This window comes from Narcine bancroftii, chromosome 1, assembly GCF_036971445.1.
Source record: "Narcine bancroftii isolate sNarBan1 chromosome 1, sNarBan1.hap1, whole genome shotgun sequence".
NCBI classification, from domain to species: Eukaryota; Metazoa; Chordata; class Chondrichthyes; order Torpediniformes; family Narcinidae; genus Narcine; species Narcine bancroftii.
Window position 1 is genome coordinate 471,375,102 of NC_091469.1, and position 12,381 is coordinate 471,387,482.

The following is a 12,381-nucleotide window of genomic DNA, read 5'->3' on the forward strand; positions in this document are numbered from 1 at the left end:
TTGCATCATATACTACAACTTTTTTCTGCTGTAAGGCAAACAAAAAGTCAACTCGAGCTTGTCACATTTGTGGCCCGAAATGTGAAGTTAATAAAACATTAAACACAAGTTTTATCAGGTAAACTTCTTAGTGGCTTTATTCTCCGGTTTCCTCTGTCATTATCATGACAGAGCTTGTCTGACACCCCTAACAATGGCCAGGTGCCCTTGGGGAATCTAAAACTAGAGGGAATAGATTTAAGGTGAGAGGGGAAAGATTTAAAAGAGAATGGGGGTTCACACAGAGGGTGGAGGGTTAAATGAAGTGAGCTGCTTGGAAAATATTGAAAAAAAAACGAGAGGCAGAACTCCATCTGACCTCGATGTTGAAGGCTAAAACACATAAGAAATGATGCCAATTGTTTTCTACGTAATATAGATTTATAAAAGAAAATTTGTGAATACCTTTATTTTTAGGCAAAGTAAACAAGGGGTTAACCAAGCTGTTCTATGAACCATTGATACATATGAAAACTAAATTATATCAGAGAAGTCAACTTGAATTGTTTCGGCAAGTCATTAACCCTTTTGGACTCTAGCTATTTTTATCCTTTCCATGTACATTCTCCGGACTGGGTCCATGGGTAATCTACAGTACGAACATTAGTATGAACCAGCTGGTGGTCGGGTAAAAAAATCAGTCCTGGAAAATCAGGACACGTAGTATATGCTTTTGTTGGTAGTCCCTGAAAAAGGGGACACAGAGAATGTGTGCTTGTTGGTAGTCCCTGAAAACACAATGTTGCCCATAAAACAAGTACAAAGTATTTGTTGCACAAAAGTGGTTTAGATATGTTTTCAAGAAATCACAAAGTGACATATTTTTGGAATGTAACTGCTTGAAAGAGAATTCTTGAATCCTAGATGGCACTGGAGTTACTTGGAAAAATTACAGTTCCACTGGCAATAGAAACATTTATTTGAGTAAAGCGCAATTCAAGTTGAGATACCATTAGGCGAAGTTCATGAAACAACATCATCACTCTTTGCTAACACAATGCACTCCAATTAATTATTGTCAAATCCAAAGTATCTGCAGGTACTAAGTTTCACCAAGTCACCCTTTACTGCTGTGTTTTAGGGCTGCTGAGGTCTGCAGGTAATCTGTGAGCAGTATTCTTAACAAACCCCTCCTGCAATTACATCATGTTCTTGTCCAGCAAGATGATGAATGAAAATTGTAGTTTCTGGGGAGAGGTTTCCATTCATAAGATTACTCAAGTGGAACTACATGCTTATTATTAATTTTGATCGATGAAGTAATTTTACAGAGTTGGTAATTACCTCTTATATGTGGCAGCCCAAATGACGTCAATGTAGGAAAGAGGGCCTTTCCCAGCAGTGACTGTATCTGACATATGCCAATAGTATATAGCTTGAGCTGCATCTCTCTATGGTCTACATGAACAAATTCTTCATTATTTAACAAGATAAATAATATTTTACATTGGAAGAACATTTTTTAAACCACTAACAACAGCACTACAGACAATTGCTCTAACATATCTTTTCATTCTGAGATTGAGGTGTCAATTTAGTATCTGAAATTGCCAGTCACACATTACTTTTCCTTTCTCAGTGCAGCATTTATAACAAGTGGAATTGCAAGAAACTTGCGTCTAGATTGGTAAAATAGATTTGGTGGAGATTTTGCAGATAACGGTAAAATACTAATCTGCACCCAAAATTATATTTCACCAAAAATTTCATGATTTTTCCCAAATTAATGTGCTGCTTGAGTACATTATTGTGAGAATTTTAGACAGGTGATAAAACTTTGTTGAAGAATCAGAAATTAATAACATACAAAGTGGCCAATAAGTTCATCATGTTCATGCTGGCACAAATCTAGTTTATTCCCATTTTCCAATTTTTGATCTGTAGCCTTTTAGGTTTTGGTACTTCAAGTATACATCAAAATATCCTGGAAAACCGCGACAGATGTGTGGTGGAAAGTATGGTGACTGGCTGATTCACGGTCAGTATGGGAAACAGGTACCCGAACCTAAAGTATTGCAAAAGGTAGTAGACACAGCCCAGGACACCACAGGCAAAACCCTCCCCACTATCGAGAACATCTACAGGGAATGATTACCATCGGAGAGCAGCAGCAATTATCAAGGATCCACATCACCCAGCACCCGCGCTGTTCTTGCTGCTACCAATAAGAAAGAGGTATAGATGCCACAAGACGCACTCTACCAGGATCAGTTGACAGACTCCTCAACCACAAACTCAATCAGGGACTGACTTCAGGATTTACTTGTGCACTTTATTGATTTTTTGTTCTCTCCACATAGCAGTTTGGTTACATTTTTTTATTTGTTTACAGGTGTATGTTGTGTGCAGTTCTTTTTTTGCACCACCTCTGGCTCAGCTGCAGGACAAAGAATCTCAGTGTTTTGTGACATCATGTATGTACTCTGACAATAAATCTGAAATATCTAAGTTCCAGAAATCCACCAGTGATTTGTCTCAACTCCCCTCTAAGCCTTCTCCCATCTATTTCTATGCCACCAACTTACTGATGTCTATATTCCCCACCACTCTAACACCATCATTTTAAGTCGTGAATGAGAATTCTTGCAGCTGCAGTCACAAAGCCTCTCCCCTTTCTCTTGGATCCATTTGACCTTTACTATTTTGACCAGACTGCCAGGAGCCTTCCTTGCTTAACTGTCCTTCCTTGACAGTTAGATCACCCTCCTTATGATCAACTTGAAAAGTTATTTCAGTTCAAGTGAATCTTCATCTATACCCAGACAGATGTTTAGGAATAGGAGATTAAATACATTGAAAATAGAGAGAAAAAGGTATGAAACAAGAAGGAGTTAAAACACACAAGCTGAAGGGAGGAAATGTTTTCTGGGATGCTCACATGGGAACACAATCCAAACTTTCCTAGTTCTTTTCCTATATGTGTGTGCAGAAAATGTTTGACAATGGAACTGGCCACTTTACATTGGAAGCTCTCTAACCCCTGATAGGGATGGTTCACATTGATGATAAAATAGGGTGTTAATAATCTATATTGCAAATGGAAATTTTCATAATACAGCACATGAAAATTGATATATTTCGAACTTCTCAAAGTACCATCTACAGTTCCAATTGTTGCCCTATAGGAATGCTGTGGTAGGAATAGAGAGCAGAAAAAGATTCATAACATAACAATTACAGCACGGAAACAGGCCATTAGGCCCTTCTAGTCCACACCGAACCAAACACCCCTTTCTAGTCCCACCTCCCTGCACAATGCCCATAACCCTCCATCTTCTTTCAAGAAGATGTTACCTGAAATGGAAGGCTGCAGTTGTATGGAGAGTTTGGACAGACTAGGTTTATTCTGACTGTTACAAGGGGAGGCTGAGGTGTGACTTTATCAAGGTTTATAAAATTATGAGGGGCATTCATGGGACAGGGCATAGATACATGGTGATATAAGAGAAATTTAAAGGAGAACTGAGGGGTAAATTTTTATCTGGAACAAACTGCCTGAAGAAGGGGTAGAGGTAGACATATTTACAATGCTTAAAAGGTCTGTTTCTGTGCTTGCAAATGTTTTAATTTTGAAACTTTTGTCAATACATTGATAAATTGATATACTAAAGTAAAATTATTCACTTTGCTCTAATTTGACCAAATTATTTATTAATCCTGATGACAACCACTCAAGCATAAAATATATAAATTACATAAATAAGATTCTTTTATTGAATAAAGGTACCTTATAGCACATTTCATCCTGTATAAGCGAGCTCCGTCATGAATGACCCTGGTCTGGTATTGTTCCTTTCTGCACATGGGGCAACTCTTTCTCCCAGAGAACTTTTCAAAGGCTTGGAGACAAATCTTTAGGTAGAAATAAAATGTACTTTGTAAATGATCATATACACAGAAGATAAAAATATAGCACATGAACAGGCTTCTTGGCCAGGTGTCTTTAAATTGTACATTTTTTATTTTAAATATTTTATAAATTTTAAATTTTAGACATACAGCATTTCGGCCCACAAGTCCATGCCACCCAATTTACACCGAATTAACCTACAACCCCAGTAAATTTTGAATAGTGGGAGGAAGCCGGAGCCCTCGGGGAAAATCCACGCAGATACGGGGAGAATGTACACACTCCTTACAGAGAGGAGTGATCCGGTCCAGATCACTAGCACAGTAAAGGTGTTTCGCTCACCGTTATATGCCAACTGTGCTGCCCTTTGTGGACATGAAACCTTTTAGATGCTACTATTGTATCTGGACTACACATCTCCCTTAATTTTCTCCCCCTCAACTTAAATGCGTGTCTTCTAGAGTGAAATATGTTTACCCTGGGGAAATGATTCTGACTGTCCACCTTATCAATGTACCTCATGATTTTATACATCTTTACCAGGTCGCCCCTCAGCCTCCAGAGAAAACAATCTGAGTTGTACAATCTCTCCTCAGAACTCATACTCTCAATCAAGCAACATCTTGCTCAACCCCTTCTATACTTTTTCCAAAGTCCCCACATCCTTCCTAAAATGAAGCAACCTGAATTACACACAGTACTCCAAGGGCAGCAGAACTAAAGTTTTATAGACCTACAACATGACCTCCCTAATTTTACTCTCAATATCCAATGAAGCCAAGCATGCTACAGTATTTGCCATGGCCATTTTCAGAGAGCTGTGGAGCTGGATCCCCATATCCATCTGCAGGGCCCTTCTATTTGACCTCCCAAAGGCCAACACCCACCATTGTCTAGATTAAACTCTATCTGGGATTTCTCTGCCCAGATCTGTAACTGATCTATATCCTGTTGCAATATAAGGAACTCTTTCCTTGCATTACTTTTAATATTCAAAGTCACCATTTAAAATACAGCATCATGCAACGAGAGCATTCTCAAATGCATGGCACTGAATTGTCAAGACTACATTTGCAGCACTTCCAAAACTTTCAACCTCTTCAACCAAGGACAAACACAGTCGTTTGCAGGTTCTCCTCCAAGCTGCAGACAGACTAACCTGATTTGAAAATACATTGTCAGTCATTCATCATTCCGGAATCTAAATCCTGCAACTTCCTTCTTCGCATGGTGGGAGTACCCTTTGATTAAAAAAGGTGGCAAACTAACACTATTTCAGACAATTAGTGATGGGAAATACTTCCAATCCTGCTAGTGACATGGAAAATGAGCATTTTTCAAAGGTCCACTGTCATTTGCATTTTTACTGCTCCAAGTTGCTGAGTAATATCCAGTAATGATGGATTTAACAGATCAATAACTTTTTTAGCTTTAACCAATAACTTTTAAGATCTACGATTCATGCAAACCTTAACTCTGGATTGCATTATTTTCTGCAAGTTGCACAAAATTGTTAACAATATTTTTATTTTATAATTGATATTTCTCTGCAATCATTACTTACCCTGTGAAAAACATGTGAGCAAGATAGCAGTACCTGTTGCATGGAACAAATAAAAATGCATATAACATTAGTGCATAATCTCATATGTTTGTTAATCAAAAGCACTGATTTTTTTTTCTTAATTTATAGCCTCTTTAGTGTTAATTATCAAGATTTGCATATTTAGCTTTATCCGTAGCAAAAAAAATATTGCTAGTACCTGGAAAGATACAAATATGATTGATATTAATAGTGGCATAATGAGATGAGATATTGTTTAATAATGGAAAACATTATGTATGTTTTGCATGATAATTATAATATTTTTATTAATAAGTGGCTGTTATACTCGGAATATTTACATTTCAATTTATATTGATTACATTTTAATACGTATATTTAACTTTTTTTTAAATATTCTTTCTTTTTTATGGCTCTCCTTAGGAGAGCTGAAGGGGGGGGGTTCTTTTATTTTCTTTTTTTTCTATATATATATGAAAAATGTTCATGTTTAATTGCTGTATATCTCATATATTATTTGTTTTTTGAACGAATAAATAAAGTTTAAAAAAAAATTCTTAATGATGAGATGACAACAAAAACAGGTTGGGTGGACAGCTCGTAGCTTTTACCTGGAGCAAGAATAGCAAATACCAAAGGATATCTGTTTAAGGTGCGTGGAAGAAAGTTAAGGAGAGAGTTAAAGAGTTTTTCTTTTTACTCAAGAGAGTGGTGGGTGCCTGTCATGCATTGCTGGTGGTGGTGGTGGTGGTGGTGGAGGCTGGTACAATAGGGACATTCAATAGGCACATGGGTGAAAGAAAAATAGAGGGTTATGGATGTGAGGTAAGGAAAAATTAGATTGTTTGTGGTGGATTTACATAGGTCAGCACAACTTCATGGGCTGAAGAGCCTGTAATGTTCAATGTACTATGTTCTAGTTTTCTGAAAAAGCTGAACCTCTGGAATTTGCTACCACATGGATACCAGGTTGATGGGTGCATTTAAGGCAGAGACTGATGAGTATCTAAATAGTCAGGGTATTAAAGTGATGGAGAGAAGGCAGGGGAATGGGGCTGAATGGGAGAAAGGATCAGCTCATGTTGGAAATAGAGGAGGAGACTTGATGGGCCGAATGGCTACTTCTGCTCCTATATCTTACGGTCTTATAGTTCTTGAATGCTATTGTTAATGTTTAATGGCAAACTAGATTAAGACAGAAGCAGGATTTCGTATCATGAACATGTCATGAAATTTGTTGCTTTACAGTGCAAATATTTATATAAACCACATTACAAAATAAATAAATAAAAATAGTGAAAGAAAAAGAAAATAGACAAAGACATCAGTTTTCTTTCCCTATAGGGCATCTATGATAAATCAGTAATTTCTTCACTGGCATTTTCTTAATGCCACATTTCCTAGTTTCATTGCCATGTTTCAAAAAGTTAGATTCTCATATTTATTTTTTTCCCATATTACTATTTTCAGGCTCTGTCTTAGCAATTCACAGCAAGGAACCAAGAGACCAAAGTTGTTCAGGCATTGGTGACCTGGTTTCATCTACATATTGTGTATTAAGTACTTGTAAGCATTGTGACCTTGAAAGACAGTTCAGCCACACAAAATTCATTACTGGGCTCTGGCAAGGCAGAGTGACCAAATGTACCGGGACCAATGCCTGAAGAGGGCGCACAAAATCAGTGAACCGGTGCGGACTCGAAAGGCCAACGTGGCTTGTTTCCGCTCCGTAAATGGTTATGGTTATATGGCAGGGCAATGGAATTGAGGATAACTTGGCCCGAAGGACAAAATGTTAAAATATAACATGGGTTCTGATGCATGTCTCTGTGTTTGATTGAGAGAATTCTTCAATAATCTACATATAAACATATTTAAGTATGTTTGTTTTGGGTAACCACCAAAGAAAGAAAACATCAAATATTTAATACTGTTTATATTAATTCCATGATTCATTGTTGCACTTTCTACACCACTAGATGGCATGCCAGATAGGTATGGGATATTCCCTCCCAGGGTGAATTGAGGACACAGAGCAATATATTTCAGAGGATCTGCTTAAATTACCCACTGTTCAAGCCATATAGAGGTTGTTGTGAAGTCCGGGTAGTCTCACTCTGCAGGAGATGGACATTTGATGGCAGGAGGTCTTTAACAAGTGATAAAATTAATCCCAAAATAACTCGTTCTTTTGGTGGAATGAAATCAAAGCAAAACACTTATGTCAGCGTAACAGAATATATAGTTAATTAATACTGGGGAAAGATATTTTGGGAATTCTACTGAAATTCAATATCTTTACAGCTATATCCAAATACATATTAATTCTAAGAGTATTTTTGCCACTTAGCATCGTACTCCTCTGATATAGCAAAATGTTTTGCCTCACTATTTTTCAAGATGCTCACTTGTTGTTGTATCCCAAAATCTTCTCTGCATATAGCACAAGGCCGTGCTGAATCTCCCTGTTGAACTGATCGCTTCTTTACTAGTTGCCAATCGTTAGCTGTCAAAGGTGCGGCAGGTACCTCAATCAGACCCATTTTCTGAGCTAAAAGGATCAAATACTGTATTTCAGAATCAGAATTTATCGTCATGAACAAGTCACGAAATTTGGTGTTTTGTGGCAGCCTCACAGTGCAAACATTCATATTATGAACCATCTTTCAACAATAAGATATATATATAAAAATAAAAATAGTAGAGCATGAAAAGTAAGACTATGTCTTTGGTTCATTGATTATTCAGGAATCTGATGGCAGGAAGCTGACTCTGTGCCGCTGAGTGCTCGCCTTTAGATTCCTGTACCTCCTTCCTGATGGTAGCAGAGTGAAGAGGGCATGGCCTGGGTGGTGAAAGTCTTTGAGGATAGAGGCTGTTTTTTTAAGACACTGCCTTTTGTAGATGTCCTCAATGGAATGATGTCTGGTCCCTGTGATGTATTAGGCTGAGTTAACAACCTCTGCAGCTATTTCTTGTTCTGAGATTAATCGGCGCTTCCATATCAGACAATGATGCAACCAGCCAGAATGCTCTCCACAGTACACCTGTCGAAGTTTTTGAGAGTCTTCGGTGACATACTGAATCTCCCCAGGCACCTCACAAAGTATAACCACTAGCGGGCCAACAATCCCAAATCAAATCCCAGTTAGCACACAATGCTTTTACAGCACCAGCAATAAAGTCTGGGGTTGGATCTTGCGCTTGTACGTTCTCCCCATGTCTGTATGGGTTTTCCCCAGGTGCTCTGGTTTCCTCCCACTGTTCAAAATATGCCGGAGGTTAATTGGGTTGGACGGACTCGTGGGCTGAAAGGGCATGTTACCGTGCTGTATGTCTAAATTTAAATATATGTAAAACTTGAATTCATCCAACTATCTTGCTATTATAATGTGGAAGTATTATAAATGAACACATTTAAATCTGATTTACAAATGTATCATTTAAAAAGGTCTAAATGCTAACTAATTTCCAGATGTTTTTGTCCAAGACCAGTGAATACATGAGCTCTTGGTGTAAGGATTAGCAGTAGAAAATAGAAGGCGACTTGGCTCCTCACATCGACACTGCTATTCACAACAACCATGGCTCGTTCAGTCTGCACCCCTTTCCTTACTGAATCTCATATTACTAGATATCTAACCTTTTGTCAGCTTTGCCTTCAACTCTATCACTTGAATGTGCAGAGAATTCCAAAGCTTTGCAACATTTAAGTGAGAAGTATCTACTTCATTGTCATTGGGAATCATTGCTACTATATCTATACTATCATGCCCTTTACAATTTGGTATGTTCAATGAGATCACCTCTCAATCTGCTGAACTCATGAGTCTCTCTCATGATAAGACAAACCTATCATCTCAGGAGTCAATCTTGTGAACTTTTGTTGCACTTCCACTTTGGCAAGTCTTCAGGAAGAACAAATTGGACAACAATGTTCCAGATGCAATCAGGGAGCTCCTATTGTGACAGAGTAAATAGATATATTTTCGGGAGATAAATTGGGAAAGGTTTGTTAGAGTAGGTCACATACAAACATTTTAAAACAGATCTTATTTGAAATACTGGAGCTCTGCTAATGCTAGACATATCGGCTCTGCAGCTTTTGCAAGAGCTTTGGAGAGTGCCCAAGAGACTTCACTAATGGATTGTTGTTTACAAAAAGGCAACAGATGAAAGATCTTGTCACAGCCGCCTTCTGTCTGGAAGAGAATTTGCTGATCTAAGAGGGTCATGTGGTTTTGCAAGCAGAGAGAGTCAAACAGGTTTTCTCTTTAAGAAAGAGAGAGAGAGCCACACAGAGATCACTTCTACAGTGTTACAGCCAGCAATAGCAGCTGGGAATGGAACAGGACAAGCTGGCAAGCTTGTGGAAAGCCCCATTTGGAAGATGGCCTGGTCAAAGCCTTTGTGGTTCATGCAAGAGGAGAGGACTGGCTGTCTAATGTTTCACTTGGAATAAGGGAAACAAAAAGCAACTCTGTGGTGACCTGAAAGGAAGAGGTTATCATCTGGAGAACCCTGAAGGGGCAAGTTTCATCAGCAAGACACTGAAGTGGCTGATGGAAGTACATCAGTTGTGGATGTCCTGGAACAACAAATCTCTCTCTGAAAACCGACAAGAACCTTCCTGAGCCTGGTGAACTTTATAAATGTTAAATTCTGTGCACAGTATAAGAATTGCCTGCAACCAGTGAACTTGGAGAAATGAGAAGTGAGATTGGACTGTGAACCAAAGAACATTTCTGAATTGACACACACACATTGCATATACGTGCGCTTAGAATTAGAAGGGAATTATGTTACGTTAAGTAAGTCAATAATGATGTTAAAGCTTGATTCTATTTTCATGTTTAAAGATAATTAAAAGCAACTTTTGTTTAAGTAACCATTTGTCTTGGTGAATATCTATTGCTGCTGGGTTTTGGGGTCCTCTGGGCTCATAACACTATATAATTTTGTAATACACTGTATAATTTTGTAGAAAAGACAAGACACATAACCAACATATACCTTGACGAAGGGCTCAAGCCCAAAACATTAGTTATGTGTTTTTATTTTTCCTATATAAAGTACACTGTTTGAACTGCTGAGTTTCTCCAGCTTTGTGTTTTTAACTCAATTGCGGCATCTGCAGACTCTTGCGTTTTACTCTCTCTCAAATCCTTTTGCAATGAAAGACAATGTACCATTTTCCTTTTTAATTGCTTACTATACCTGCAGTTGCAGTTACACTTAGGCCTTTCTGACATCCAGTACCTTTTGATTTCTTGCCATTTACAACATTTTCTACATTATTTTCCTTCTGCCGTGTTGTCATCCATTCACTTGACCTGTATATATCCCCCTGTGAAGCTTCTCTGCATCCTTCTCACTGACAACCTGACACTGGTGGAAACACTCACTAAATTGGTTGAAAGAGACTAATTAGAATAATTACAGTGCAACATAGCTTGAAAACAGGCACTTCAGCTCTTCAAGTCAATGCCACCCACTTACACTAGTGAAAAAACAATCTGTAAGAGGAACTCGGCAGGTCAAACAGCAGCAGTGGAACATTTTGGGTCAAAATCCTTCATTGACTTGATTCCAGCATCTTGAGTCACCCACTTACACCAATTCCACTTTATATTCTGCATATTACCATCAACTCTCACCAATCCCTATTGCTCATCTGCACACTGGAGCCAATATGTAGTGGTCAGATCAGTTAACTTACTCCATGTCATAGGGATGTGGAAGGAAATCTAGTCAACTAAGGGAATGCATATGGAAAATGTGCACCCATACACAGACAGCTCCAGAGGTCAGGTTTGAACCCAGGTCTCCAAAGCTGCAAACAGCATCTCTACTAGCTGTGTCCTGTGCCGTCCTGCCACTGTGATCCATAAGTCAAGGATGGCAGAAAGGCATTCTGACATTATTTTGAATAATTTACTTTTTTTTGCTGTTGTTTATCAAAGAGCACACAATTTTGTTCTAAATTTTATTTCCTCACTAGATCAAGTTTCATAAAATGTGTCTGGTAAATATTCCTCCTTCAAAGTTGATTTAAAAAAAAATCATTCTGTACTGGCTGTGCACAATGAGTTTGCTTCTGAGTGGCAAATCTTAAAATAGGCCTCAATGATTTCTCTATTGTTATTCAATAAATTATACTCATTTAGTTTCCTACTAAGTATACTAAGTAGATTTGATGGCTTGAACAAGTTCCAATTTATGGTCGTGTAACTTTAATTACTTAATGTATTTTTTTATATAAAATGGAAGGTAGAATTTAACATTTTGATTTAATTTTTAATAAATACCCTTGTACTTTCATCTCATACATATTTTTTTCAATATAAGACACACATTCTACCCTAAAGGTTGGTAATAATTGCAAAGTAAATAAAAAGGAAATATAAAATATATTTACCTAAAGTAAGGCCCAAAGGTTTTGGATCCAGAACATATTCTTTTTCCTCTTCTTTCTTCATTTTCATTTTTCTATTTCTTTTTATTCCTGTAAACACTACAGGCTTCACAGTATTTCTGTCCACGGGCCTGGAACAATTCATTTTAGTCTGCAGTTTTGTTTTTAAAGTATCAGATAATGAAAGATTTTGAAGCTGCAGATTCCTAATAATGTGATCTTGCAGAGCTACAGCAACGAGCACTGTGGTGTCTGGTTTTGTGGAAATATGCTAGAGGGTACAATGGAAATGAGAATGCAAGAGCAACTAATTATTTTTTATTTGAAAAGCCCTCTTAACTGAGTAACTCATGTCCAACAAATTGTTATCCACTTACTTTGGCATATACATTCAATATTCCATGACATGCTCTCCTTCCTCCCCTTAACAAATTTTATGGGTTTTTTAAGAGAACTCATTAAAAATAAGGATTGTTTGTGTCTCTCCCTGCAAAATTCCAGAAAGTCTAACTT

At 37.7% G+C, this 12,381-nt stretch overlaps 1 protein-coding gene across 4 annotated transcripts in view; it reads right to left on the minus strand.

Moving 5' to 3' along the window:
- The window catches only part of rnf32 (ring finger protein 32), a 55,711-nt gene that overhangs the window by 17,226 nt on the left and 26,104 nt on the right, over positions 1-12,381 (minus strand). For all 4 annotated transcript variants that reach the window (XM_069914769.1, XM_069914770.1, XM_069914771.1 and 1 more), the window contains exons 3-6: positions 11,872-12,139; positions 7,862-8,004; positions 5,454-5,486; positions 3,767-3,891 (exon numbers count right to left, since the gene is read on the minus strand). In XM_069914769.1, the coding sequence (XP_069770870.1) occupies positions 3,767-3,891; positions 5,454-5,486; positions 7,862-8,004; positions 11,872-12,139 (569 nt within the window). The remainder of the gene's footprint in view (positions 1-3,766; positions 3,892-5,453; positions 5,487-7,861; positions 8,005-11,871; positions 12,140-12,381) is intronic.